Source organism: Dermochelys coriacea, chromosome 3 (assembly GCF_009764565.3).
Source record: "Dermochelys coriacea isolate rDerCor1 chromosome 3, rDerCor1.pri.v4, whole genome shotgun sequence".
NCBI classification, from domain to species: Eukaryota; Metazoa; Chordata; order Testudines; family Dermochelyidae; genus Dermochelys; species Dermochelys coriacea.
The window spans coordinates 1,676,196-1,699,614 of NC_050070.1; the positions used below are offsets into that span (position 1 = coordinate 1,676,196).

General features: G+C 58.1%; 1 protein-coding gene across 19 annotated transcripts in view; it reads right to left on the reverse strand.

The window, feature by feature from the left end:
* Positions 1-9,950: 9,950 nt before the first annotated feature.
* Positions 9,951-23,419, reverse strand: part of DNMT3A (DNA methyltransferase 3 alpha) — a 242,092-nt gene continuing 228,623 nt past the window's right edge. For 11 of the 19 annotated variants that reach the window (XM_038394727.2, XM_043509959.1, XM_038394733.2 and 8 more), the window contains 4 exons: positions 16,165-16,265; positions 13,351-13,420; positions 12,325-12,443; positions 9,951-11,699 (listed from right to left, as the gene is read on the reverse strand). In XM_038394727.2, coding sequence (XP_038250655.1) covers positions 11,558-11,699; positions 12,325-12,443; positions 13,351-13,420; positions 16,165-16,265 — 432 coding nt within the window. In that variant the 3' untranslated portion in view covers positions 9,951-11,557. The remainder of the gene's footprint in view (positions 11,700-12,324; positions 12,444-13,350; positions 13,421-16,164; positions 16,266-23,419) is intronic. The other 8 variants (XM_043509964.1, XM_043509969.1, XM_043509972.1 and 5 more) reach the window with 1 other exon arrangement.

Genomic DNA, 23,419 nt, shown 5'->3' on the forward strand with positions numbered 1-23,419 from the left:
AGGTATGTTGGCAACAAGAAGAAAGCCAAGGAAAGTGTGGGCCCCTTACTGAATGAGGGAGGCAAGCTAGTGACAGAGGATGTGGAAAAAGCTAATGTACTCAATGCTTTTTTTGCCTCTGTTTTCACTAACAAGGTCAGCTCCCAGACTGCTGTGCTGGGCAACACAAAATGGGGAAGAGATGGCCAGCCCTCTGTAGAGATAGAGGTGGTTAGGGACTATTTAGAAAAGCTGGACGTGCACAAGTCCATGGGGCCGGACGAATTGCATCCGAGAGTGCTGAAGGAATTGGCGGCTGTGATTGCAGAGCCCTTGGCCATTATCTTTGAAAACTCGTGGCGAACGGGGGAAGTCCCGGATGACTGGAAAAAGGCTAATGTAGTGCCCATCTTTAAAAAAGGGAAGAAGGAGGATCCTGGGAACTACAGGCCGGTCAGCCTCACCTCAGTCCCTGGAAAAATCATGGAGCAGGTCCTCAAAGAATCAATCCTGAAGCACTTAGAGGAGAGGAAAGTGATCAGGAACAGTCAGCATGGATTCACCAAGGGAAGGTCATGCCTGACTAATCTAATCGCCTTTTATGATGAGATTACTGGTTCTGTGGATGAAGGGAAAGCAGTGGATGTATTGTTTCTTGACTTTAGCAAAGCTTTTGACACGGTCTCCCACAGCATTCTTGTCAGCAAGTTAAGGAAGTATGGGCTGGATGAATGCACTATAAGGTGGGTAGAAAGCTGGCTAGATTGTCGGGCTCAACGGGTAGTGATCAATGGCTCCATGTCTAGTTGGCAGCCGGTGTCAAGTGGAGTGCCCCAGGGGTCGGTCCTGGGGCCCGTTTTGTTCAATATCTTCATAAATGATCTGGAGGATGGTGTGGATTGCACTCTCAGCAAATTTGCGGATGATACTAAACTGGGAGGAGTGGTAGATACGCTGGAGGGGAGGGATAGGATACAGAAGGACCTAGACAAATTGGAGGATTGGGCCAAAAGAAATCTAATGAGGTTCAATAAGGATAAGTGCAGGGTCCTGCACTTAGGATGGAAGAATCCAATGCACCGCTACAGACTAGGGACCGAATGGCTCGGCAGCAGTTCTGCGGAAAAGGACCTAGGGGTGACAGTGGACGAGAAGCTGGATATGAGTCAGCAGTGTGCCCTTGTTGCCAAGAAGGCCAATGGCATTTTGGGATGTATAAGTAGGGGCATAGCGAGCAGATCGAGGGACGTGATCGTTCCCCTCTATTCGACACTGGTGAGGCCTCATCTGGAGTACTGTGTCCAGTTTTGGGCCCCACACTACAGGAAGGATGTGGATAAATTGGAAAGAGTACAAAGAAGGGCAACGAAAATGATTAGGGGTCTAGAGCACATGACTTATGAGGAGAGGCTGAGGGAGCTGGGATTGTTTAGTCTGCAGAAGAGAAGAATGAGGGGGGATTTGATAGCTGCTTTCAACTACCTGAAAGGGGGTTTCAAAGAGGATGGCTCTAGACTGTTCTCAATGGTAGCAGATGACAGAACGAGGAGTAATGGTCTCAAGTTGCAATGGGGGAGGTTTAGATTGGATATTAGGAAAAACTTTTTCACTAAGAGGGTGGTGAAACACTGGAATGCGTTACCTAGGGAGGTGGTAGAATCTCCTTCCTTAGAGGTTTTTAAGGTCAGGCTTGACAAAGCCCTGGCTGGGATGATTTAACTGGGACTTGGTCCTGCTTTGAGCAGGGGGTTGGACTAGATGACCTTCTGGGGTCCCTTCCAACCCTGATATTCTATGATTCTATGATTCTATGATTCTGCACTAAGGCCGGAGGGGACATGATCCCCAGTGGGGCACAGAGATCTGTCAATGAGCTCTGCGGGCTCGCAGAGGAAGGGCCAACATCATGCAGTGGCTGGCAGTGGAAGCGCGACAAATTTGGACTGGCCCACGGTGCACATTGTTGGCGGGGAGGGTAACTAACCCCTGGAACAGCTCACTCACGGTGGGCCTGGACGCTCCATCATGGACCATGGAGCTCTCCGGTGGGGCTCAGTGCGGGGTAGGTCTCTGGCCGGCGCTCTGCAGGGAGTCCGGCAGGGGTGCTGTGATGCTGGGACATGCGCTCACACCACTCACTGGAGCCCTATGAAGGCAGCAACGTCCCCCGAGACACGGAGACGCAGCTGGGGCGCGGGCCCATTGCCATGGGCGGCTACAAGGAACCGAGGGGCCATGGGGCCTGCTGTGCCCTTTGTGCTTGGGCTGCGGACACAAGGGCAGCTGGGGTGCAGATACGGCCCCAAGGGACACTGCTAAAGCATCCCAGCTGGGTCCAGAGGGATAATTACTGGATGAAGAACCTGGCTTCTCTGGGCTGCCCTAGTGGCCACAGCCCGAGGTCAGCAGAGCTGTCAGCACCCTGCGCCGATGGCACTGGCACCTGCGGACGCGGCAGCCTTGGCCAGGCCCGGGCCAGCTGGCTGGAAGGCTCTGAGCAGGGATCAGTGCCAGGCCCTGCTGGGGTGCCCCATGCTCTGCACCGTGACCTGTCTGCCCTGGGCTGCGCCTCACCCCAACGCCGGCCGAGCTCGAAGGCCGAGAATGGCTGGAGCCAAGTCACTGGATGCTGTTTCTGTGCACGCAGCGCCCCTGGGCCTGCTCCAGCCAGTGCCGGGACACCTGCCTGTGTGCTGGCGTGGGACTGCCTCACTTCTGTCTACCTCGGGGGCAGCACGCTGCGCCTAGCCCACACTCCAGAGAGTGCCTGCCAGGAGACCAGGCCGGCACAGCGGGAGCTGCCAATTCTCACCGGCCACGTCCTCCTCCCGCTCTCACAGCTCCTGGCCTATTGCGCCAGACAGTGACCTGGGGCTCACGCTGTGGACAGTGGATTCGGGATCCTGCACCCTGGCAGCCCCTTTTCAGCACACCTACGGGTTTGTGAGCCTCACTGAATCCCAGGTGGGAGCCAGTAAGCGAAAGTCAGGCGTGCCGGCAGAGACGGGTGCGCCGCCCAGGGCGGAACTGAAGGGCCAGGGCCTGGGAGGACAGGCGGTGTTAACACCCACAGGGGCGGCAGAGATGGAGCAGGAGCCGGAATCGGGCTCTGCCATAGAACAAGAATCAAGCGTACGGTGCGCCAGCCCTGCAGTGCGGGGGTGCAGTGGAGGGGCCGGGGGAGGTACTGGACATGCCACACAGCAGGGTGCTGCTAGCCTGGCACAGGGTGGAAAAGGCACTGCTTTGTGGCAAGCAGAGGCGATAGGCCAGCCAGATGGCTCCATATGGTGGGTCTCCCGGCCAGGCTTTGCAGCAACAGATGAACTCGGGTTGCCAAGTTCTCCTCCTGGTCTAATTCCCTGGAGCGCCTATTCTCACGCAAGGGTCTGCAGCAAGGATTCACCCTGGCCCTGGCCCTCTGCCCCGACTGATGCTGTGAGGCCAAGGCTTGTTTCCCTCAGCAGATGCGTGCCCAGGAGGTACTGGTGCGAGGTGCGTCCCCAGCATGCTGGGAGTGCATTACATGCTGATCCCCAATGGCTCTGCAGGACTCGGTGGGATTTAAAGCTGAGCACCTGCCAGGAGCGGGGCCTGGACCGCAAGGCGGGCAGAGGAGCAGTGTAAACATCCCAACACTCAGGTCACACACAAACCTATTTACAAATGGGTGCTGCAGCTGCTGGGGTTGGCTGGCTGTAATGTCCTCGTCCTCACAGACTCCCCCGTGCCCAGGGGCAGGGCCTGACTAGTGAGATCAGAGAGTGGCACAGACGGGACCGACGGGCGCCCGCAGAGCCAAGGACCCCGCGCACCAAGACAAGAGGAGGCGACACAAAGCACATGACCGTGGGACTTTTTTCTTTTTTTTTTTTCCTTTTTTTGCACAAAAACAGTACATTTATTCAAGTGTTCTCCAGCACAAGTACATTAGAAAGGAGCTTTTCTTTCGTATATTCTTCTGGGCACCAAAGAAAAAAGAAATGGGATGAAGGCGAAACGGACAGACTTCCTACATCTGCTGCACGCATTGACCTTTTTAATTAGTTCATAACAGCTATGTCACGAGCAATACTTACACAGAGATACAACAGAACACCGGGGCGGGGAGAGGCCGCAGGGCCCCTTCCCGCCAGGTCGCAGAACCATACTGTGAAATGTACATTATTTATTGTCAATAAATATAGAAGCAACCCTAAAAAAACCAAAACATAGCGGCTGAAGGATGCTGGAACCAGAAACCAGAATAACCCTAATCATAAAAAAGGAAAGAAAGAAAAAGAAAAGCGGGGGAGAGGTGGGTGTTAGCTGCATGGAATGTACACTAGAGAGGTCCTAGCGCTGGGGACTCAAGCCAAATCATAGGGAACAGTCAACGTTATTACCAACGTCTCTACAGAGTTTATTCTTCAGTATGAATAAATGATTTCCCACAAATAGTTAAGCATCAGCTACTTCAATGCCTAGGCTAAAACACATGAAATCTCTCATTTCGTTTTCAAGTACAAAGTTAAAATGCCTTTTTGTTTTTTTAATAATAATATAGAAGAGTAAAATAATAATAGTGCTCTTTGAAACTCCACAAGAAAACAAAACAAACAGTCATTGTCCAGACAGCAGACTTAATTTAACAATATAGATTTTTAATAAAATGTTTTAGCACCTTGTTTGTCACCTACTCCCTCGGCGGATTTCTAAGGAATTTAGGCTTTTTTGTTTTCGATACAGGGCTGTGCAACAAAATTTGCTTTTTGCTTTTTTAAAAAAAAGAGTGTGTTGGGTATTTTAAAAACCTTAATTCTCCCCGTCTGTGTCCTGAGGCTACAGGCTGGGAACCGGGTGGCTTGTGTCAGGCGCTCCCGGAGACGGGGACTGGGGAATCTGGAAAACAAACTGCCTGAAAACGCTGCCAAAGGGCCATTCCCAGAGTTTCCAGTTTGTGGAGCAACAGGAACCTGCTTTTCCCACTGGGCTCTGCCATGGGGGGTCCCTGCACCCCCCTGCAGGCCTGGTTCCCCCACATTCACACCAGTCTCACGCAGGAGCTGCCCCTTGCAGCCAGTGGTGGCTCCTGGTGGAAAGCAGGTGGGAGGGTGGTGCTGGGCCCCAGGCCTCCCCAAGTTTCGCGTTGCCAGGCTCACAGTGGAACAAGAGGTCAGGAAAGCGACGGCTCCGCAGGTCTCTGCTGAGACCCGGGCAGGAGGGTGGGAGCCTGGGGCCCACGTCCTGCCGCCTTTACCAAAATGTAAAGATTAAAGAGCCAGTGCTGCTAACGCAGCTCTGCTCGGCCTGCAGCGCCCGCCCTCCCTCCGCGACCTTACGCTGGCTTGGCCCCGCAGCCTCCCCCCAGTGTTCATGCACAGTTATTGGGGGTTCACAGATTCCCCACTTAGCACCAGTCCCATGGTAGAGAGACTAGGAGGGCAGAAGCGCCCATGGCTGACCCCTCCCACGGCCATCTCCCCTCGTGAGCCGTGCGTGCTAGGCCATGACAGGCCCGTGCTGCCTCTCGGAGGGCAGCCCCTGCCCCCACTGTTAAAGGAAAACTGCAACATGAATAAGAGACTCAAACTCCCTCCCCAGCAAGTTGTAGAGAAGAGCAAACCACGAGAGAGACCCCAGTGCCCCAGGAAGCTGCCATGAGAGTGCCCAAGAGGCAGGGCAGGGAGTGGGGGGGCTGCCCGGCAGGGCCAGCTGCTGGAAGGGACGCGCTACCCTCCTTTCGAGGTGGACCTGCTGTGACATTAGCAAGCACCCACAGGCAGGCCCTGGTAGCCATCCCTTCCACCTGCGGCACCCTGCCCTGCCCAGCAGAGAGAAGTGTCAGGCCCTGAGAGACCCCGGCACCATTCACAGTTATGGGGAGCGAGACAGCGACAGGGACTGCGGCGAGCCGCCCGACCCCCTGCGCTTTAGCACCAAGCCCTGCAGTTTTCCTTTAAGAACTGGCCCCGGGACGTGAACTCCCTTTACCCCAAGCGCCAAGGGGCTGTGCTGCACGGACCCCTCCCTCCTCAGGGGACCCTGGGAGCGCTTGACCCAGGGCTCCTCCCAGCCCAGAGGCCTTGGCCACACAGCTGGTGCTGCGGGCTGGCGCAGCATGGTGGGGAAGCACTGGGGTGGGTGGGCTGCCATGGCACCGACACCTGCTCTGAGACACCAGGCCTGACGCTGTTGCTCCTGAGCACCTTGGGGTGGGTCCAAGCCCCAGCTCTGCCCTCCCGTCCTGTGCATGGCGCAGCAGGTCCTTTCCCGCGGGCCAGTGCCACCACAACGGGCAGGATGCAGGAGGGCTGAGCGGGCTGGGGAGGCTTCCCGGGGCAGGTCTAGTCCTGCCGGAGCAGGGGTGGGGACAGCTAACGGCCTGGTGCTGACACAGCAGCTCCTGGCTTTTCCATGGGCTGGCAGGAGGTGAGGGCAGGTCACCAGCAGCTGCTTGGGCCACTGCGGCTCACCTGGCACCTCACCCGGGGGCTGGGGTAACTGCCTGGGGTGTTAGAGCCACCTCCTGTCCTGCGAGTGAGCCTAGCTGCACTGGCCCTTCCCGCTGCTCACCGCTCGCCCGCTGCAGGTCCGGCCCCGTCTGCCCTGGGGGAGGGACGCAGACCCCACAGGCAGGATCCCCCTGTGCCCAGGACCCTCCTCGGTTCCCCTCAGCAGATCCCTGCGTCTATGGCTTTGAAGGGGGCTGCCCCCCATTCAGTGGGGCATGTGCACTCACTGGCCCCCCAATCATCTATTTTGGCTCGTCTCTGGCACTCAGGGTGAAGGCAGGGGCCGCTCCCACAGCCAAGCCCAGCGCAGTGAGAGCCCAGCGATCTAGTGCTGTCAGAGGCCCTACGTCTGAAATGGAGAGTGGGCCCCTGGGCCCCGTGACATGGGGCGGGGGGCTGGACTGCAAACAGTGCCTGGGACAGTCTGTGATGGCACTGCCCCAGGCAGTGTGCTCAGGTGCTGGGCAAGGCAGGGCTCCTGCCCTGCTCCCACCAGGCTGGTCACAGAGCCACTCTCAGGGGGGTGCCTCACATCCATATGCAGAGATGACCCAGCCACTTCTCACCAAGCCAATAGCAGCTGGCTGGCGCAGTGGGGCGGGGGAGTCAGCAGCCCCGTGCCGGAGGGTGGAGAATGGCCCTTAAAGGGAATGCGAGAATTTGGGGCTGGGATCTGTGACCCCGGCCCGGCCCAGAGGTGAGTGATGACCCGTAGCTAGGCACGGTCAGAGCCCTCCCAAGCCCCTGCGCTAACACAGCCTGCCAGCGTGTGCGTGTGAGCACACTAGGGGCCTTCTGGTGTCCTGCCTGTGCCCACGGCCTGCGCGCATACAGCCAGGCTGTGTGTGCCACTGTTCTCACGGGCGCAGGGGGCCGGCTGTCTGCGTGCCACTGTTCCCGTGGGGGCAGGAGGGCCAGCCTAGTGTGCACCATGGGGGGTGGGGTGTTCCATTGTCCACGTGCGCATGTACGGGGAGGGGGCACTGTCCACATGGGGGCAGGGAATGCCATTGTCTGTATGTACCGGGACACGGGGCCGCCACTGGCCAGGCATGCCGGGTCCTTTGTCTTCGTGTGCTATGGGGTGGAGTGTTCCCCAGTCCGCATGTGTGTGCAGGCTCCTCTGGGGGTGTGCATGTTCCACTGTCCGGGTGTGTATGTGCGCATGTTCATCTGGGGGTGTGTGTGTGTCTATGTGTGCTCAGACAGGTTTGCGTGTTCCTCTGGGTGTGTGTGTTCATGTACAGGGTCTGTGTGTGTTCACTGTCCGTGTGTGTATGTGCGCATGCTCATCTGGAGGTGTGTGTTCCACTGTCCGTGTGTGCTCAGGCCTGTGTGTGTGTTCGTTCCCACTGTGTGTGTGCATAGAAGGGTGTGTGTGTCTCACTGTCAGTGTGTGCGCAAAGGGGGGTGTTCCACTGTCTGTGTGTGTACATGTTCCAATGTGGGGTGCTTCGCGGTGGGAACACAAGGTTCCATCGCCCGTGGGGTACACAGGTGCGGTTTTGACTGTCTGTCGGGGGTGGGCAGTGTCCCTCCGTCCGTGCACCTCCGTACTCACGGGGGGTGCATGTGCAATCACTGCCCAGCCCGTGGCATTAAAGCCGGCCCCTCTCGGCACCCGGCGGGGGGATTCTGCAGCGCTTGGCACTGGCCTGGCTCTGGGACTCTCACCGCTGCCTCCCCCAGGAGAGGCGAGCCCAGCGCCAAGCGCTGCGGGACCACCCTCCGGGCGGGGAACTGTGACCGGTGGGTCAGGCCCCGAGGGGCTGCGTGGCTCCCACTGCACGATCCCTCACACAGCTCCACGGCGTGCGGGCGAGCTGGGACAGGGCAGCGTGGGCGCAGCATGGACGTGTGGGCGCACTCATGCTCTGGCACGGGCAGGAGGGAGGGAATTTCCTTAGCCTGGCTTTAAAATTCAATGACAAATATTTTCAAAAGGAGCCTCAGGCTTGTCTCCGTGGCAAGTCCCTGCCCAGCAGTGGAGCAGGCGCGTCCCGTGCCGTGGCAGGGCCACGCAGGACGGTGCTGCTGCTGCATGGGAAGCGGGTGCCCTGTCGTCACACCCAGTGCAGCCATTAGCCACGCAGACAAGCCCCTGGTGCCTCGAAAAGACCAGGGCAATGTGCGGGGCAGGGGCGTTACTGAGGGGGCAGGTCAAGGGGCAGCGTGGGGTGGGCGTTACTGAGGGGGCAGGTCAAGGGGCAGCGTGGGGTGGGCGTTACTGAGGGGGCAGGGCAATGTGCGGGGCAGGGGCGTTACTGAGGGGGCAGGTCAAAGGGCAGCGTGGGGTGGGCGTTACTGAGGGGGCAGGGCAATGTGCGGGGCAGGGGCGTTACTGAGGGGGCAGGTCAAGGGGCAGCGTGGGGTGGGCGTTACTGAGGGGGCAGGGCAATGCATGGGGGGAGGGGCATTACTGAGGGGGCAGGGCAATGTGCGGGGGAGGGGCGTTACTGAGGGGGCAGGTCAAGGGGCAGCGTGGGGTGGGCGTTACTGTGGGGGGAGGCCAATGCACAGGGTGGGGTGGGCGTTACTGAGGGGGCAGGCCAATGCGCAGGGTGGGGTGGGCATTATTGAGAGGGATGGGCCAATGCGCAGTGTGGGGTGGGCGTTACTGTGGGGGCAGGCCAATGCGCAGGGTGGGGTGGGCGTTACTGAGGGGGCAGGCCAATGCGCAGGGTGGGGTGGGCATTATTGAGAGGGATGGGCCAATGCGCAGTGTGGGGTGGGCGTTACTGTGGGGGCAGGCCAATGCGCAGGGTGGGGTGGGCATTATTGAGAGGGATGGGCCAATGCGCAGTGTGGGGTGGGCGTTACTGTGGGGGCAGGCCAATGCGCAGGGTGGGGTGGGCAGCGGCACTCAGCCCTGGGCATGGCTGAGAGGGGCAAGCCAATGGCAGCGCAGGGAAGTTATCGAGATGGTGGCCGGTCAGTGCCCTTGTGACAAGACTCAGGCCAGGGGCGAATGCCCGCGGGACGACACTTACACGTGCTGGGAAAGCCCCTCACAGCTGCTCTCCCCTGGCAGACTCAGCAGAGAGGCCAAGACAGACACCAAGCTCCTTCTGTGCCCGCTGTTCCAGGCCATGCTAGCAAATGCCCCTGGAGGGCCAGATCCTCCACTGGTGCCAATTGGCTGCACTAGGGCTATGCCCACATACAGCAGGGCACAAGGCCTGGATCTGTTAGCTTTGGCCATGTGCCCACCTGCATGTATCATGCCCCCGGCTGCCCTAGAGTTCCCTCTGGGATCTCAGCCTGGCCCAGCTGGTGCCGCTCTGTAGCAGATGCTTGCCCCCCTGAGTGCCTGCTGGCTTCCCCCGGCGTGCTGCATAGGGCACACGCCGGGGGGGAAACTGCCTCTGCTCTGCCTGCCCAGCCTGTCGGGCTGGCACTGGGCCCCCAGCCCCCGGAATCCAGGAACAGAGGTGGAGCACCTCTGGAGATGCTGCTCTCCTGGCTCTGCTGGGGGGATTCTCCCTCAGGGGGGCCTGCCAGTGCGATTCCTAGCCTAGCCCTTGCCCATCTCCTGCCCCACAGAGAATGCGCCCTCCGCCCAGACTGCGAGGGGCAGCGCGCTGGTGGCCAACGGGAAGGGACCGCACAGCTGCAATTCAATCAAGTACTAAAAGAAACAGAATTCACAGCGTCCACAAAAAGAGAGAACCAGCCTCCCTGCTGGGCCGGGAGCACCCCACAGGGCAGCCGGAGCTCTGCCCTGCACCCCCAGGCCTGGATGAGCAATGGGGGGGCATCTGCCCGGCCCTTCTCCCACCTCGGCATGAACCTACAGTCGAGTTCTTCATTCTACAACAAAGAGACAAGAAGAATCAAAGGTGGCATCAGCTTCTCAGTGTAAAACTGCAGCCTGTGGGTTGGGAGGCGACCCAAAGCATCGCTTTGCTCGGTGCTGCACCCCAGCCTCAGGCCAGGGGCGGGGAGCCCCTCAGAAAAGAACACCCAAAGGCGACGTACACAGAAAAGCACCAGTACGTTTGTGTGTTGTTATTCTCTGGCGAGGGCTTTCTCTCCCCCCCGGCCCCTGCGGGTGGGCGGGCGGGGGCAGCCCTGGACCCACTTCTCCCCAGTGCGTGGGAGGGGGGGCCTTCCTTTTAGAAAATAAAAAGGTTATTGCATGACGTGGGACGGAGACTGCCTCCCGTCCCTCCCCCGCACTGCCCGGGGGCGGGGGACCAGTACCTCCCCTGCCCCCGGCACTGAGTCTGCATTGTTTCCCCTCCTGCGGAGCTCTGTGGAAAGCCCTGGCACGTAAGGCAACGTGGAAGCTGATGTTTTGACTCACCCCGCTGTTTAAAAGCACCATTATGAAGTCAGGTTGTACAGTAGTAACAGTACCTTTTATATATATATCTATCTATCTCTCACATCTGTCATATATATATAAACTGTAAACAAGAGGTAACAGCGGCATCTAGGATCTGCTTTCTTCAAGGTTTCCTGTGTGGTAGGCACCCGAAATACTGTAGAAAAGTGTGTGGTGTGGTGCGTGTTCTTGGCTTCCCTGCTAGTTGGTTTTGCTTTGCATCACCAGTGATGGTGCTGGTAGAAGAAAGTAAGGCTCAGTGCTGGAAGTTACAGCGCAGGCCGAGCACGCCCTGCTGTGTGCTCCTACGCTCACCAGACCAGAGACAAAACTCGAGCTCAGAGCGACAGGTCGGCAGAACCTTTCCTTCGCGTCCCCCTCTCTAGGCTTGGGTTTCTGCTAGTGTTTCCTGCTGGCTTTGCCCTCCTGCTACGACAGCGCTTGCTCACAAGCTCGGGAAAGCCTCTCGCCTCGCTCGCAGCTTCGAGAAGCAGAAACCAAACTAACAGAAAAACCCATCCAGAAAAGAGCGGAAAATTAAAAGGTTACCAAAAAAAACCGGTTTTTGTTTTTTTTTAAATAGGCTAAAAGCTGAACATTGAAAATTCAGGAGAGGACACCGAACCCTTTCGCTTGGGGAGACGCGGTGGATTCCCATCGGGTTTAATCCTTTCTCTCTTCTGGGTGCTGATTTTTCTCTTGTTCCACATTTTCACTTCTCTTCTGATTCGTTCCACTTCACTAGTTCCTGTGTGTCTTAAACGCAGGCGAAGTATTCCTTCAGGGGAGCAAAGAGATGGCGGATCACCGGCACGCTCCAAGATCTGCCGAGCAGTCTCTGCCGGGCCAGGCGGCTCATGTTGGAGACATCTGTGTAATGAACCGGGAAGCCAAAGACCCTGCATGGAAAGGAGGGGACAGGAAGATCACAGGTTAGCTGATTTCCTGCCCCAGGAATCCTCCTCCTTGGAGCCACTTAGCACCTGAAAGGATCCAGGCTTGACGGTAACATTCTCGGGTCCACGTCAGTACACGGTAAAGGTGCTCAGACACCACGGTGATGGGCTCGGTGAGAAAACCTAGGCAGACAGATGGTCTTGCGAAGGCCAAGACTGGGCTGGGGCCCTGCTTGGCTTCTCTGTGACCTGCAAAGCAGAGCTGCAGAGGGGGCTTGTGTGCGTGTCCAGGGCTGTGCTGCCTGCTGGAGAAGTGGCAGGTGAAGGACATGAAGCTTGACTCATGGAGGGGCGAGCGACGTGGAGTCGGTCAGGCTAAGAGACCTTGGTTTGCTTCATGCCAACAAACGAGCTCCCGCTCTGAGATTCAGCTCCCTCTTGGCCCTTAACGACAGAGCTCCCCTGGTGCATTCAGAGCCATCCAAGTCCTCCAGCACAACCAGCAGTACAAGTCCCCAGGTCTCCCTTCCCAGGCTACCGGCGTAAACGGTGCCCATCCGCCCTGGGAGACCAGCCCAGAGACGGTGCAAACCCAGGGAGCCGCCCCACCCCTACAGGCCAGCAGTACCTCTCCATCTCCGTGCACCACAGGATGTCCTCCTTCTCGTTCATGAAGACGGGGAAATGCTGGTCCTTGCCCTGCTTGATGGAGTTGGAGCGAGTGGTGATAGTTCGCACTTTGCTGAACTAGAAGGGACAAAGCAACGTTCTGAGCAAACCAGAGCTGCAGCCACTTCCCCCGCCCCGGCTAACATGGCCTAGATGCGGGCCCAGCTAGGCAGCCCCCAAGAGCTGCTCCGAGGGCGCCTGTCTGCTCAGAGCAGTCTCAGGTCTCTCGCTGGCCTAGACCTTCGTGGGGCCACTGGATTATTCTGATTTATCCACATCTTCTGTTGGCTCTGGACTTGCTCTGGGGCGAGGGTGGAGTTCCCATATCCGGCCTGGCCCCTTGGCAACAGCTGGGCTAGTCTGTCCCTTCCCTCTCCTGGTCACTAGGTCCTGCCTGAAGCCAGGCTGATGGGCTGGAATCACCAGCATCCCCCAAAGCCCCTTGCTACCCTCCCGTGCCCCGCTGTGGTGGCTGCGTGGCCATGGAAGCACAGAACAGGAATCCTGTCTCAAGTAAGCCCACGAGCTGGGGCAGAGCCACTCCTTGGGGAGCGAGCTGAGCATCTTCCTCTGACGTCCATCAGGGCCAAAGCAGGTGCCTTCCCCCCACTGCCAAGAGCAGCACAAATGTCACAGGCCCCGTCTCCTGGTGCGGGGATTCCCAACCGCTCCCAAAGTGTGCCCCACGTCTGGCCCCCTCTGCCTGCCTCACTGGGCCTGCTCTGCTGCCCACCGCCCCACCCTGCTGGCTGGGATCTGCTCCCCATACCGGTTGGCCGTGGCCCACCCCGTTGGCCATGGCCCCACCTTGACCTAAATCCCAAAGCGACACAGTGCAGTGTGTGCCCCCTCCCACTTCAGCACAGGGGCTGATGCTGCCCTGGGTCAGGACAGCACTGGGAAAAGGCCCAGAGGAGGCACGGCCCAGCTCCCAGGGCTATGCTCCAGTGCCTCCTGGCTGCCCCACAGAGGCTCAGGCACTGACCTTTGCTATCCTGCCGTGCTCCAGGCACTCCTGAAGTTCCAGCTTATCATTCACTGTAGATGCCAATGGCCTAGGAGACAAAAGGGCGGGAGGTTGAGAACGGGCATTAACCCTGCACTCAGTGCTGCTGCCATGTTCCAGATGCGCCCGCCAGGGGGCTAGGCTCCCACCCGTGCCCCTCGGACACAGCATCTGTATGCCCTACGGGTGCTGGGCCTGCCCACGGCGCTCGTATCCCCTATGGGGGCTGGCTGCGCCCACGGCACCTGTACGCCCTCCGGGGGCTGGCTGCACGCACGACGCCCGTACGCCCTCCGGGGGCTGGCTGCACCCATGGCACCTGTATGCCCTACAGGGCTGGCAGCGCCTACGGTGCCCATATCCCCTACGGGTGCTGGCCCTGCCCATGGCGCCCGTATCTCCTCCGGGGGCTGGCCGCACCCACGGCGCCTGTATGCCCTATGGGGGCCGGCCGTGCCCATGGTGGCCGTATCCCCTACAGGGGCTGCTGCATGCATGGCGCCTGTACGCCCTATGGGGGCTGGCCACATGCATGGCGCCTGTACGCCCTATGGGGGCTGGCCACATGCATGGCGCCTGTACACCCTACGGGGGCTGGCCACATGCATGGCGCCTGTACACCCTACGGGGGCTGGCCATGCCCATGGTGGCCGTATCCGCTACGGGGGCTGGCTGCACACATGGTGCCTGTATCCCCTACAGGGGCTGGCCACGCCCAAGGTGGCCGTATCCCCTACGGGGGCTGGCCACGCCCACGGCGCCTGTACACTCGAAGGGGGCTGGCCGTGCAGTGGGGCAGGCGAGGGCCCGCTGGCAGTGCCAACAGCCCAGGGCTGTGCAGGGCTCCCAGCACACAGTGCCACCGACCACCTGCTTGCTCCATAAAGGCCCCCGGGCAACCTTGTGGGCCCAACCTACTCATGGGGGGAGGGGCACAGCTCATGGACCATTCCATTATCAATGGTGGGAAAAGAAGTGGTGCAGCTCGTGGACCGATCCATTAGCAATGGAGTAAGGAGGTAGAGTAACTCATGGATCTATTCATTAGCCATGTGGGGAGGAGGTACAGCAGCTCGTGGATCAAAGCATTAGCAACAGGGGGAAAAAGCAGAGACACTCATGGACTGATTCATAAGCAATGGAGAGGAGAAAGCAGCTCGCGGACTGGTCCATTAGCAATGGGGGTGAGGAAGCATGGACTGGTCCATTAGCAACGGTAAGCAGCTCGTGGACTGGTCCATTAGCAATGGGGGTGAGGAAGCAGCTCGTGGACTGATTCATTAGCAATGGGGGTGAGGAAGCATGGACTGGTCCATTAGCAATGGGGAGGAGTAAGCAGCTCATGGACTGGTCCATTAGCAATGGGAGGGAGAAAGCAGGTGAAGTAGCTCATGAATTGATCTATTAACAATGGAGCAGCTCCTGGGTCAATCCATTGGGGGGGAGTGGAGCACATAGTGCACTGATCCATTAGCCATGGGGTGGTGGGGGAGGAGACAGCAGCTCGTGGACCAATCCATTAGCGTAGGGGGGAGGAAATGGAGCAGCTTGTGGACCGACCCATTAGCAATGCAGAGAGGAGGTGGAGCCGCTCCTGGACAGAGGGGAGGAGGCAGAGCAGCTCCGCACTGGCAATGACCTGAGGAAGCAGAGCAGCTCCTGGACCGATCCATTAGCAACGGGGTGGTGGGGGAGGAGACAGCAGCTCCTGGACCGATCCATTAGCAACGGGGTGGTGGGGGAGGAGACAGCAGCTCCTGGACCGATCCATTAGCAACGGGGTGGTGGGGGAGGAGACAGCAGCTCCTGGACCGATCCATTAGTAACGGGGTGGTGGGGGAGGAGACAGCAGCTCCTGGACCGATCCATTAGCAATGAGGTGGTGGTGCTGTGCTGGAGAAAGCAGCTCCTGGACCAATCTGGAGAATTTCCAGGTGATTCAGCCTCGCCACTTCCTCCGCCAGAGGCAGGAGAGCCAGTTACAACCTCCTGCTCGGTGGAGTCACTCATGCCCCTCTGATCACACTGCTGCTGCAGGGACATCACTCTCTGCCTCTCCCCCGCTGACTCTGGCCCTGCTCAGAATGGGACCACAGATGCCACCACCCAGCACTTCACAAACACTCACAACGCGTCTGCCCTGCCCCCTGCACTGGCTGAAGTCTCATCCTCATCTTACAGAGAGGACACTGAGGCATACAAGGGGAAAGGACTCGACTAGGGTCAAAGAGGGAGCTGACGTCAGAGCCTGAAAGAGAACCCAGGAGTCCTGGCTCCCTGGCCTGGGCTCTCAGTGCTCTGCCCGTGCAATGAGTGAGCATCAGGTGCCGAGGGCCATGGGAACACACAATGAACGTTCCTCTAACAGAAAGGGCTGAGCTACGCTGGTGGGAGCCACGCCGGGATTCCTGGTGGAGAGAGGAGCCTGGGACTTTGTCTCCTTGTGGGGATGTGCTCAGGGTAGAAATCAAGAGTTCTGAGCTCCCATGTGCCCCCAAAGGCTGCTCTGCAGAGTGGAGGGCAAACAGCTGGGGGTGAAAACTACAACCCGATTACCCGCACTCCTCACGGCCTTGGGGTGCCCTGCTCGGAGCACACACAGGTGACCTGGCCCCTTCATGCCTACAGTAGCACCGAACAACAGGCAATAGGCTGAGTACTAAGGGGCTGAAGGGCTCCAAAGGCTGGTTCCAAGAGGCACGATTAAAATGAGTTATGCTGGCTGGCAATCCCCCGGCCCCTGCTCCGCTATCATGCAAGAAGCAAACGGCCCAAAACTCGGGGTTCTCTCACCATGCTCTCACCAACCTGTTCATACCGGGAAGGTTACCCCAGAAGTACCGGGCCCTGTGCGCAGCAGACACCTCTTTGGCATCAATCATCACTGGGTTGGACTGCAAACAAGGAAAAAAAGCAGTAAAGTAACACAACATGCCCACAGCACAAATGTGCTGCAACACAGCTCCATGACAGTGCTGTAACACTGCATCACAATCCCTAACACAGCTCCATGACTGTCCTGTAACACTGCATCCCAGCCCCCAAACACAACCCCATAACAGTGCTGCAACACTGGATTCCAGCCCCTGAACAGAGCCCCGTAACAGTACTGTCACACTGCATCCCAGCCCCCAAGAGAGCTCCACGAAAGCACTGCAACACTGCATCCCAGCCTCCAACACAGCTCCATGACCGCACTGCAACACTGCATCCCAGCCCCAACACAGCTCCATGACTGCACTGCAACACTGCATCCCAGCCTCCAGCACAGCTCCATGACAGCACTGCGACACTGCATCCCAGCCCCCAAGAGAGCTCCATGGCCATGCTGTAACACTGCATCCCAGCCACCAACAAAGCTCCACGACAGCACTACAACATTGCATTCCAGCTCCCAACACAGTCCATGACTGTGCTGTATGTCACGGAGATTGGGGGAGTCAGGGCCCTGCACCCCCACTTCTTGCGATTCACCATGACTCTCAGCCAGCCGGTAGAACAGAAGGTTTATTAGAGTTGACAAGAACACAGTCCGGACCAAAGCTTATAGGCATAAACAGGACCCCTTAGTCAGGTCCTTCTGGGGGGCAGGGAGATTAGTCCCCAGCTCTGGGGGTTCCCTCCTCTTCCCCAGCCCACTCCAAAAACAAAACCCCTCCAGCCTCCCCCCAGCTTCTCCCTCAGCCTTTGTCCAGTTTCCCCAGGGCAGAAGGTGTCACCTGGATCCAACCCCCCTCCTGGCTCAGGTGACAGCCAGTGAAGTTACCCCTGCTATTTCATCACGGATCAGACAGTGGCAGTAAACTCCCCTGCCACATTCCCAGGTCAATCTGCCCCACTCAGTCCCTGCTGCATCCCATCTCTCCCCCCTTCGAGACTGAACTGAGCGGGGTCACTCTGACCAGTGACCTGGGGATGTTCGGGGCCCCCTCTCTGGGACACGTCCACTATCACGTTGGCACTTCCCTTCACATGGACCATGTCCATGACATAATCCTGCAGGAGCAGGCTCCACCTCAGGAGCTTGGCGTTGGCTCCTTTCATCTGGTGTAGCCAGGTCAGGGGAGAGTGGTCGGTGTACACGGTGAGATGTCGCCCAAAGAGACGGGGCTCTAGCTTCTTAAGGGCCAACACCATGGCCAGGCATTCCTTCTCGATGGCCGCGTAGTTCTGCTCCCGGGGTAGCAACGTCTTGCTCAGGTCCACGATGGGGTGTCTCTCCCCCTTTTCATCCTCCTGCATTAACAACGCCCCCAGCCCCGTGTCTGAGGCATCGGTGAACACCATAAAGGGCTTGTCAAAGTCTGGGTTTGCCAGAACCAGGCCACTGACTAGAACCTCCTTTAGTGCACAGAGAGCCTCCTGGCACTGCTCGGTCCAGACTGCCTTGTCTGGCTTCCCCTTCTTGCATAGCTCAGTGATAGGGGTGGCTATGGCGCTAAAGTGGGGCACAAATCTTCGATAATACCCTGCCATCCCAATAAAGGCCTGGACCTGCTTTTTGGTTTGGGACGCGGGCCAGTCTCTGATCACCTCCACCTTGACTGGTTCTGGCTTTAGGCAGCCGCTCCCCAACCAGTGGCCCAGGTAAGATACTTTGGCCATCCCCACCTTGCACTCCTCCGCACTTATGGTCAGCCCAGGTTCCTGGAGTCGGTCCAGCACTTGTCTAACCTGGGACACATGATCCTCCCCAGTCTGGCTAAAGACACAGATGTCGTCAATATACGCCACGGCAAAACTCTCCATTCCCCTCAGAAGCTGATCCACCAGGCGCTGGAAGGTGGCCGGCGCTCCCTTGAGGCCGAAGGCAGGGTCAGAAACTCAGAGAGCCCCAAAGGGGTGATAAAGGCAGATTTCAGCCGGGCATCTGCATCCAGCGGCACTTGCCAATAGCCCTTTGTAAGGTCCATGGTGGTAAGGTATCGAGCTCCTTCCAGCTTGTCTAGGAGCTCGTCAGGCCTGGGCATGAGGTAGGCATCAGATACAGTGATGGCATTGAGCTTCCGATAGTCCACACAGAACAGGATTGACCCGTCCTTTTTGGAGACCAGCACCACCGGTGAGGCCCAAGGGCTGGCAGATGGCTGGATCACCCCCAAAGCCAGCATGTCCCTGACCTCTCTTTCCAGGTCCTGAGCAGTTTTCCCTGTGACTCAGAAGGGGGAGCATCTTATCGGCAGGTCTGATCCTGTCTGCACCCAGTGGACAGTCAGATTAGGGCATCCAGGCTGGTTGGAAAACAGCTGTCGGTATGGATGCAGCACCCCCCTGATCTCAGCTTGCTGGGCAGGGTTAGCTGATCCGAGAGGGGAATTGTTTCCAGGGGGAAGCCAGCTCCTGTCTCAGGGAATAGATCTACTAAAGGGTCATCTCCCTGCTCCTCCCAATGTCCACACACGGCCAGCACCACATTCCCTCTGGCATAATATGACTTCATCATATTCACAGTGCTGCGCCCAGTTAGACAGCTCCACCACATAGTTTACCAATTGCTTGACAACCTTAAAGGGACCTTTCCAGGTGGCCTGTATTTTGTTCTTTTCTCTTTCTTTGTCAGATTCTCCCTGGCCAGGCCCATGAGTTCAGCAAGTCTCTCTCGGAAGATCAGGACATACTCCACCACTGACTCTCCACTGGGAGTGGCCTTCCCCTCTCATTCGTCTCTCATCAGGTCCAGGGGGCCTCTTACCCTCCTTCAATATAACAGTTCAAAAGGTGAAAACCCAGCAGACTCCTGGGGTACCTCCCTGTACACGAACAGCAGGTGAGGTAAGTACTTGTCCCAATCCTGCGGGTGCTGGTTCATAAAGGTTTTCAGCATCATCTTTAGTGTCCCAATGAACCTCTCCACCAGCCCACTGGACTGGGGGTGATGCGCTGAGGCCCAATTGTGCCAGACCCCACATTTCTCCCACAAGCACCAGAGCAGGGCCTACATGAAGCTGGATCCTTGGTCTGTCAAGACTTCCTTGGGGAACCCCACTTGGCTGAAAATGGTCAGCAGCGCAACTGCCATGGTGTCTGCTTCAGTGGAAGCTAAGGCCCATGGTGGTAAGGTATCGAGCTCCTCCCAGCTTGTCTAGGAGCTCATCAGGCCTGGGCATGAGTTAGGCATCAGATACAGTGATGGCACTGAGCTTCCGATAGTCCACACAGAACTGGATCGGGGTAGCGGGTGGCAAAACCTACCACCACCAGAATGTAAAAAAGAAAAGGAGTACTTGTGGCACCTTAGAGACTAACAAATTTATTTGAGCATAAGCTTTCATAAGCTATAGCTCACTTCATCGGATGCATTCGGTGATGTATTTCTTCCCCGACTGGGTCGTCTCGCTGAGAGGTGCCACTATGTCCATGGCCACCTTCTGGAAAGGTTCCTCTATGATGGGCAAAGGTCTCAAAGCCGCTTTCCCCTTGTCCTGGGCCTTCCCCACGCTCTGACAGGGGTCACAGGATCGGCAATACTGCCGGACAGTGGTAAAGACCCCAGGCCAGTAAAAGTTCTGTAGCAGCCTCTGCCGGGTGCGCCGGATTCCCTGGTGCCCTGAGAGGGGGATGTCATGGGCCAGGTACAGAAGCTTGCGGCGATACTTCTGGGGTACCACCAGCTGCCTCCTGACCCCACAGGACTCCACTTCCCTTGGGGGAGCCCATTCTCGGTACAGGAACCCCTTCTCCCACAGGAACCTCTCCTGGCAACCTCTCCTCATGGTCTGTGCCGCACTGAGGTTGGCCAGGTCCCTGAGCTTCCGCAAGGAGGGATCTTTCTGCAACTCGGCCTGGAACTCAGCGGCTGGGGAAGTGATGGGGCCCGGTTCCCTCTCACTGGCTGGGTCTGAGGCCACAGCCTCTCTGAGCCTTGTTCCTGTGCACTCCCTCCCCACCAGCATAGGGTCCTGCGCCGGCTCTGGCTACGGGTCACAACTAGGGTGTTCCAGGAGTTGCTTGGCCAGTCCTCTAGGTCACCTCCCATCAACTCCTCAACACCTCAGTGGGCAAATGGTGATGCACCCCCACATCCTTGGCGCCCTCCTTGGCCCCCATTTCAGATGTACCCTTGCCAGGGGCACCTTGAATGGGGTCCCGCCCACCCCCGTCGGGGTTAGGTAGGTGTTGGGCACCATCCGATCTGGGGCCACCACCTTGGGCCAGGCCAGCATCACCTCAGTGCCCGTATCCCAGTATCCATTGACCTTCCTCCCATCCACCTCTAGGGGAACAAGGCACTCGCTCCGCAGGGACAGCCCCGTGCCCACCTTCTAAACTGCGAACCCAGTCCAGAGCATCCAGCCCTCCAGAAGAGCTGGTTTGGGGCTCTCCTCCCTCCTGACCAGTTGGCAAGCTGCCAGCCCCCTTGCCTGGGCCGTCTGCCCCTCGTCCGGCTGGGTCCCTACTCAGTTAACCCTGGGTGGGTTCGGTCTGTTCAGTCTGTCCCTGAGCTTGGGGCACTGGGTCCGTATGTGGCCTCTCTGGCCACAGTGATAGCAGCTCAGGTCCCTTTGGTCCCCTTGAGCCGGCTGGTTGGGCCTGACGCCAGATGTTCCCCTTGGAAGGGGGTTCTCCATAGTCCCCCTCTGGGAGGTCCTAGGGTGACTCTCTCTCTGCAACAGGGCGGGCCTGATCCTTTGGGACTCCTCCCTGCTATCCCCTGGCCGACTGTTTACAAACTTGTCAGCCAGCTGCCCTGCGTGCTGCGGGTTCTCTGGCTTTTTGTCCACCAACCACAGCCTCAGGTCAGATGGGCACCACTCATACAGATGCTCCAGTACCATCAGTTTAACCAGGTCCCCCTTCATCTGGGCCCCATCTGACCACTTGCGGGCATATCCCTCCATGTGGGTGGCCAGTTCTAGTTATGTGCCCTCAAGGGCTTTACGCTGACTCTGAACCTTTTCTGGTACATCTCGGGAGTCAGCCCAAACTCACGGAGCAGGGCCTTTTTGAATAGTTCATAGTCCCCTGCCTCCGTCCCTTTCATTCAGCTGTACACCTCCACGGCTTTGGGGTCCAGTAAGGGGGTGAGAAACTGGAGCCTGTCTGCAGGGTCAACCCTGTGCATCTCGCAGGCGTTCTCAAAGGCAATCAGGAAGTCATCTATGTCCTCCCCTTCCTTACGCTGGGCCAGAAGGCACTTATCAAAGCTCCGTGAAGTCCTGGGTCCCCCATGACTCACCGCAGCCGGGGGCTCGCTGCTCCTCAGCCTGGCCAACTCCAGTTCATGGTGACGCTGCCTTTCGTGATCCTCTCGCTCTTTTTCGTGATTTTCCAACTCTCTCAATTTTATCTCCCTCTCCCATTCCAGCCGCCTCAGTTCCAGGGATGGGGAGCTCCGCCGGGAGGATCCCCTGCTGACTGCCGGGGTCAGGGCGCCCTCAGAATTCGCTGGGCTCCTCCCAGCCCCTACTCGAGACATAGGTAGGAGGGGTCTCGGGATGCCCTCGGCAGCTGCCTGACCACTCCCAGCTGCGACAGACACTGGTGCCCACCCTGCATCTGCCAGGCTGCTTCCCTTGGAGACAGGGATCGGTTCCTCCCAGCGATCCTCCTCCTCCAGCTGGGCAATCAGCTGTTCTTTGGTGCACTTCCCACTGTGCAGCCCCCTCCGCCTGCACAGCTCCACCAGGTCGCTCTTAAGGCGCATCGCATACATCTTCCCACTGGCCACTCACAGGCCTGTGTGCTCGCAGATCCCCACAGTTTCCAGGAGGAACCCCTAGTGTGTCAGCCCTTCTCCAGGTCACCATCTCTCTCCCAGGGTCGAGCCCAGACTCCTCCGCCCCTGAGACTGCTCACTGCAGTCCGCAGGCGGACCCCGTTACTGCAACAGTCCTTCTCGCTGGGGTTAAGCGTAGCTCCTCCGCCTCCTGAAACCGCTCCTCTCTGACTCTTCAGCACCCTGGTGCCTGTCAATCCCCCTTCGTTTTACTGCTCCCCAGGCACTTACTGCAGGAAGCGCCATCCCCGGGGTGCAGTAGATCCCACCACTGTCACCAGTTGTCATGGAGATTGGGGGTCAGGGCTCTGCACCCCCACTTTCTGTGATTCACCACGACTCTCAGCCAGCCAGTAGAACAGAAGGTTTATTAGAGACAACAGGAATACAGTCCAGACCAGAGCTTGTAGACATAAACAGGACCCCTTAGTCAGGTCTTCTGGGGGACAGGGAGATTAGTCCCCAGCTTTGGGGGCTCCCTCCTCTTCCCCAGCTCACTCCAAAAATGAAACCCCTCCAGCCAACTCCCCCAGCCTCCCCCCAGTTCCTCCTCCAGCCTTTGTCCAGTTTCCCGGGCAGAAGGTGTCACCTGGACCCAACCCCCCTCCCGGCTCAGGAATCATCCCAGCCAGTGAAGTCACCCCCTGCTATCTTATCACTGATCAGACAGTCCCAGTAAACTCCCCTGCAACATTCCTAGGTCAATCTGCTCCACTCAGTCCCTGCTGCATCACACTGTAACACTAAATACCAGCCCCCTAACACAGCTGTATGACACTTCTATCACTTTACATTGCAGCCCCAAAATACAGCTCCATTATACTGCTACAACACAGCATCCCACTTCCTAACACACTTCCAAGGTAGTGCTGAAAACTGCATCCGAGCCCCCAATACAGCTCCATGATAGCGCTGCAACACTGCATCACAGCCCCCAATACAGCTGCAGGACACTGCAGCACAGAAAGAAACACAAATCCATGTCAGTGCTGCAATACGGCATCCCAACCTCCAACAGAGCCCCATGACAGTCCTGTCACACTGCATCCAAGCCGGCAATACAGCTCCATGACAGTGCTGCCACACTGTATCCCAGCTTCCAACACAGCCTCATGATATTGCTGTAATACTGCATAGAATCATAGGACTGGAAGGGACCTTCAGAAGTCATCTAGTCCAGTCCCCCACATTCCTGACAGGACTAAGTATTATCTAGACCATCCCTGACAGGTGTGTGTCTAACCTGCTCTTAAACATCTCCAATGATGGAGATTCTACAACCTCCCTGGGCAATTTATTCCAGTGCTTAACCACCCTGACAGTTAGAAAGAT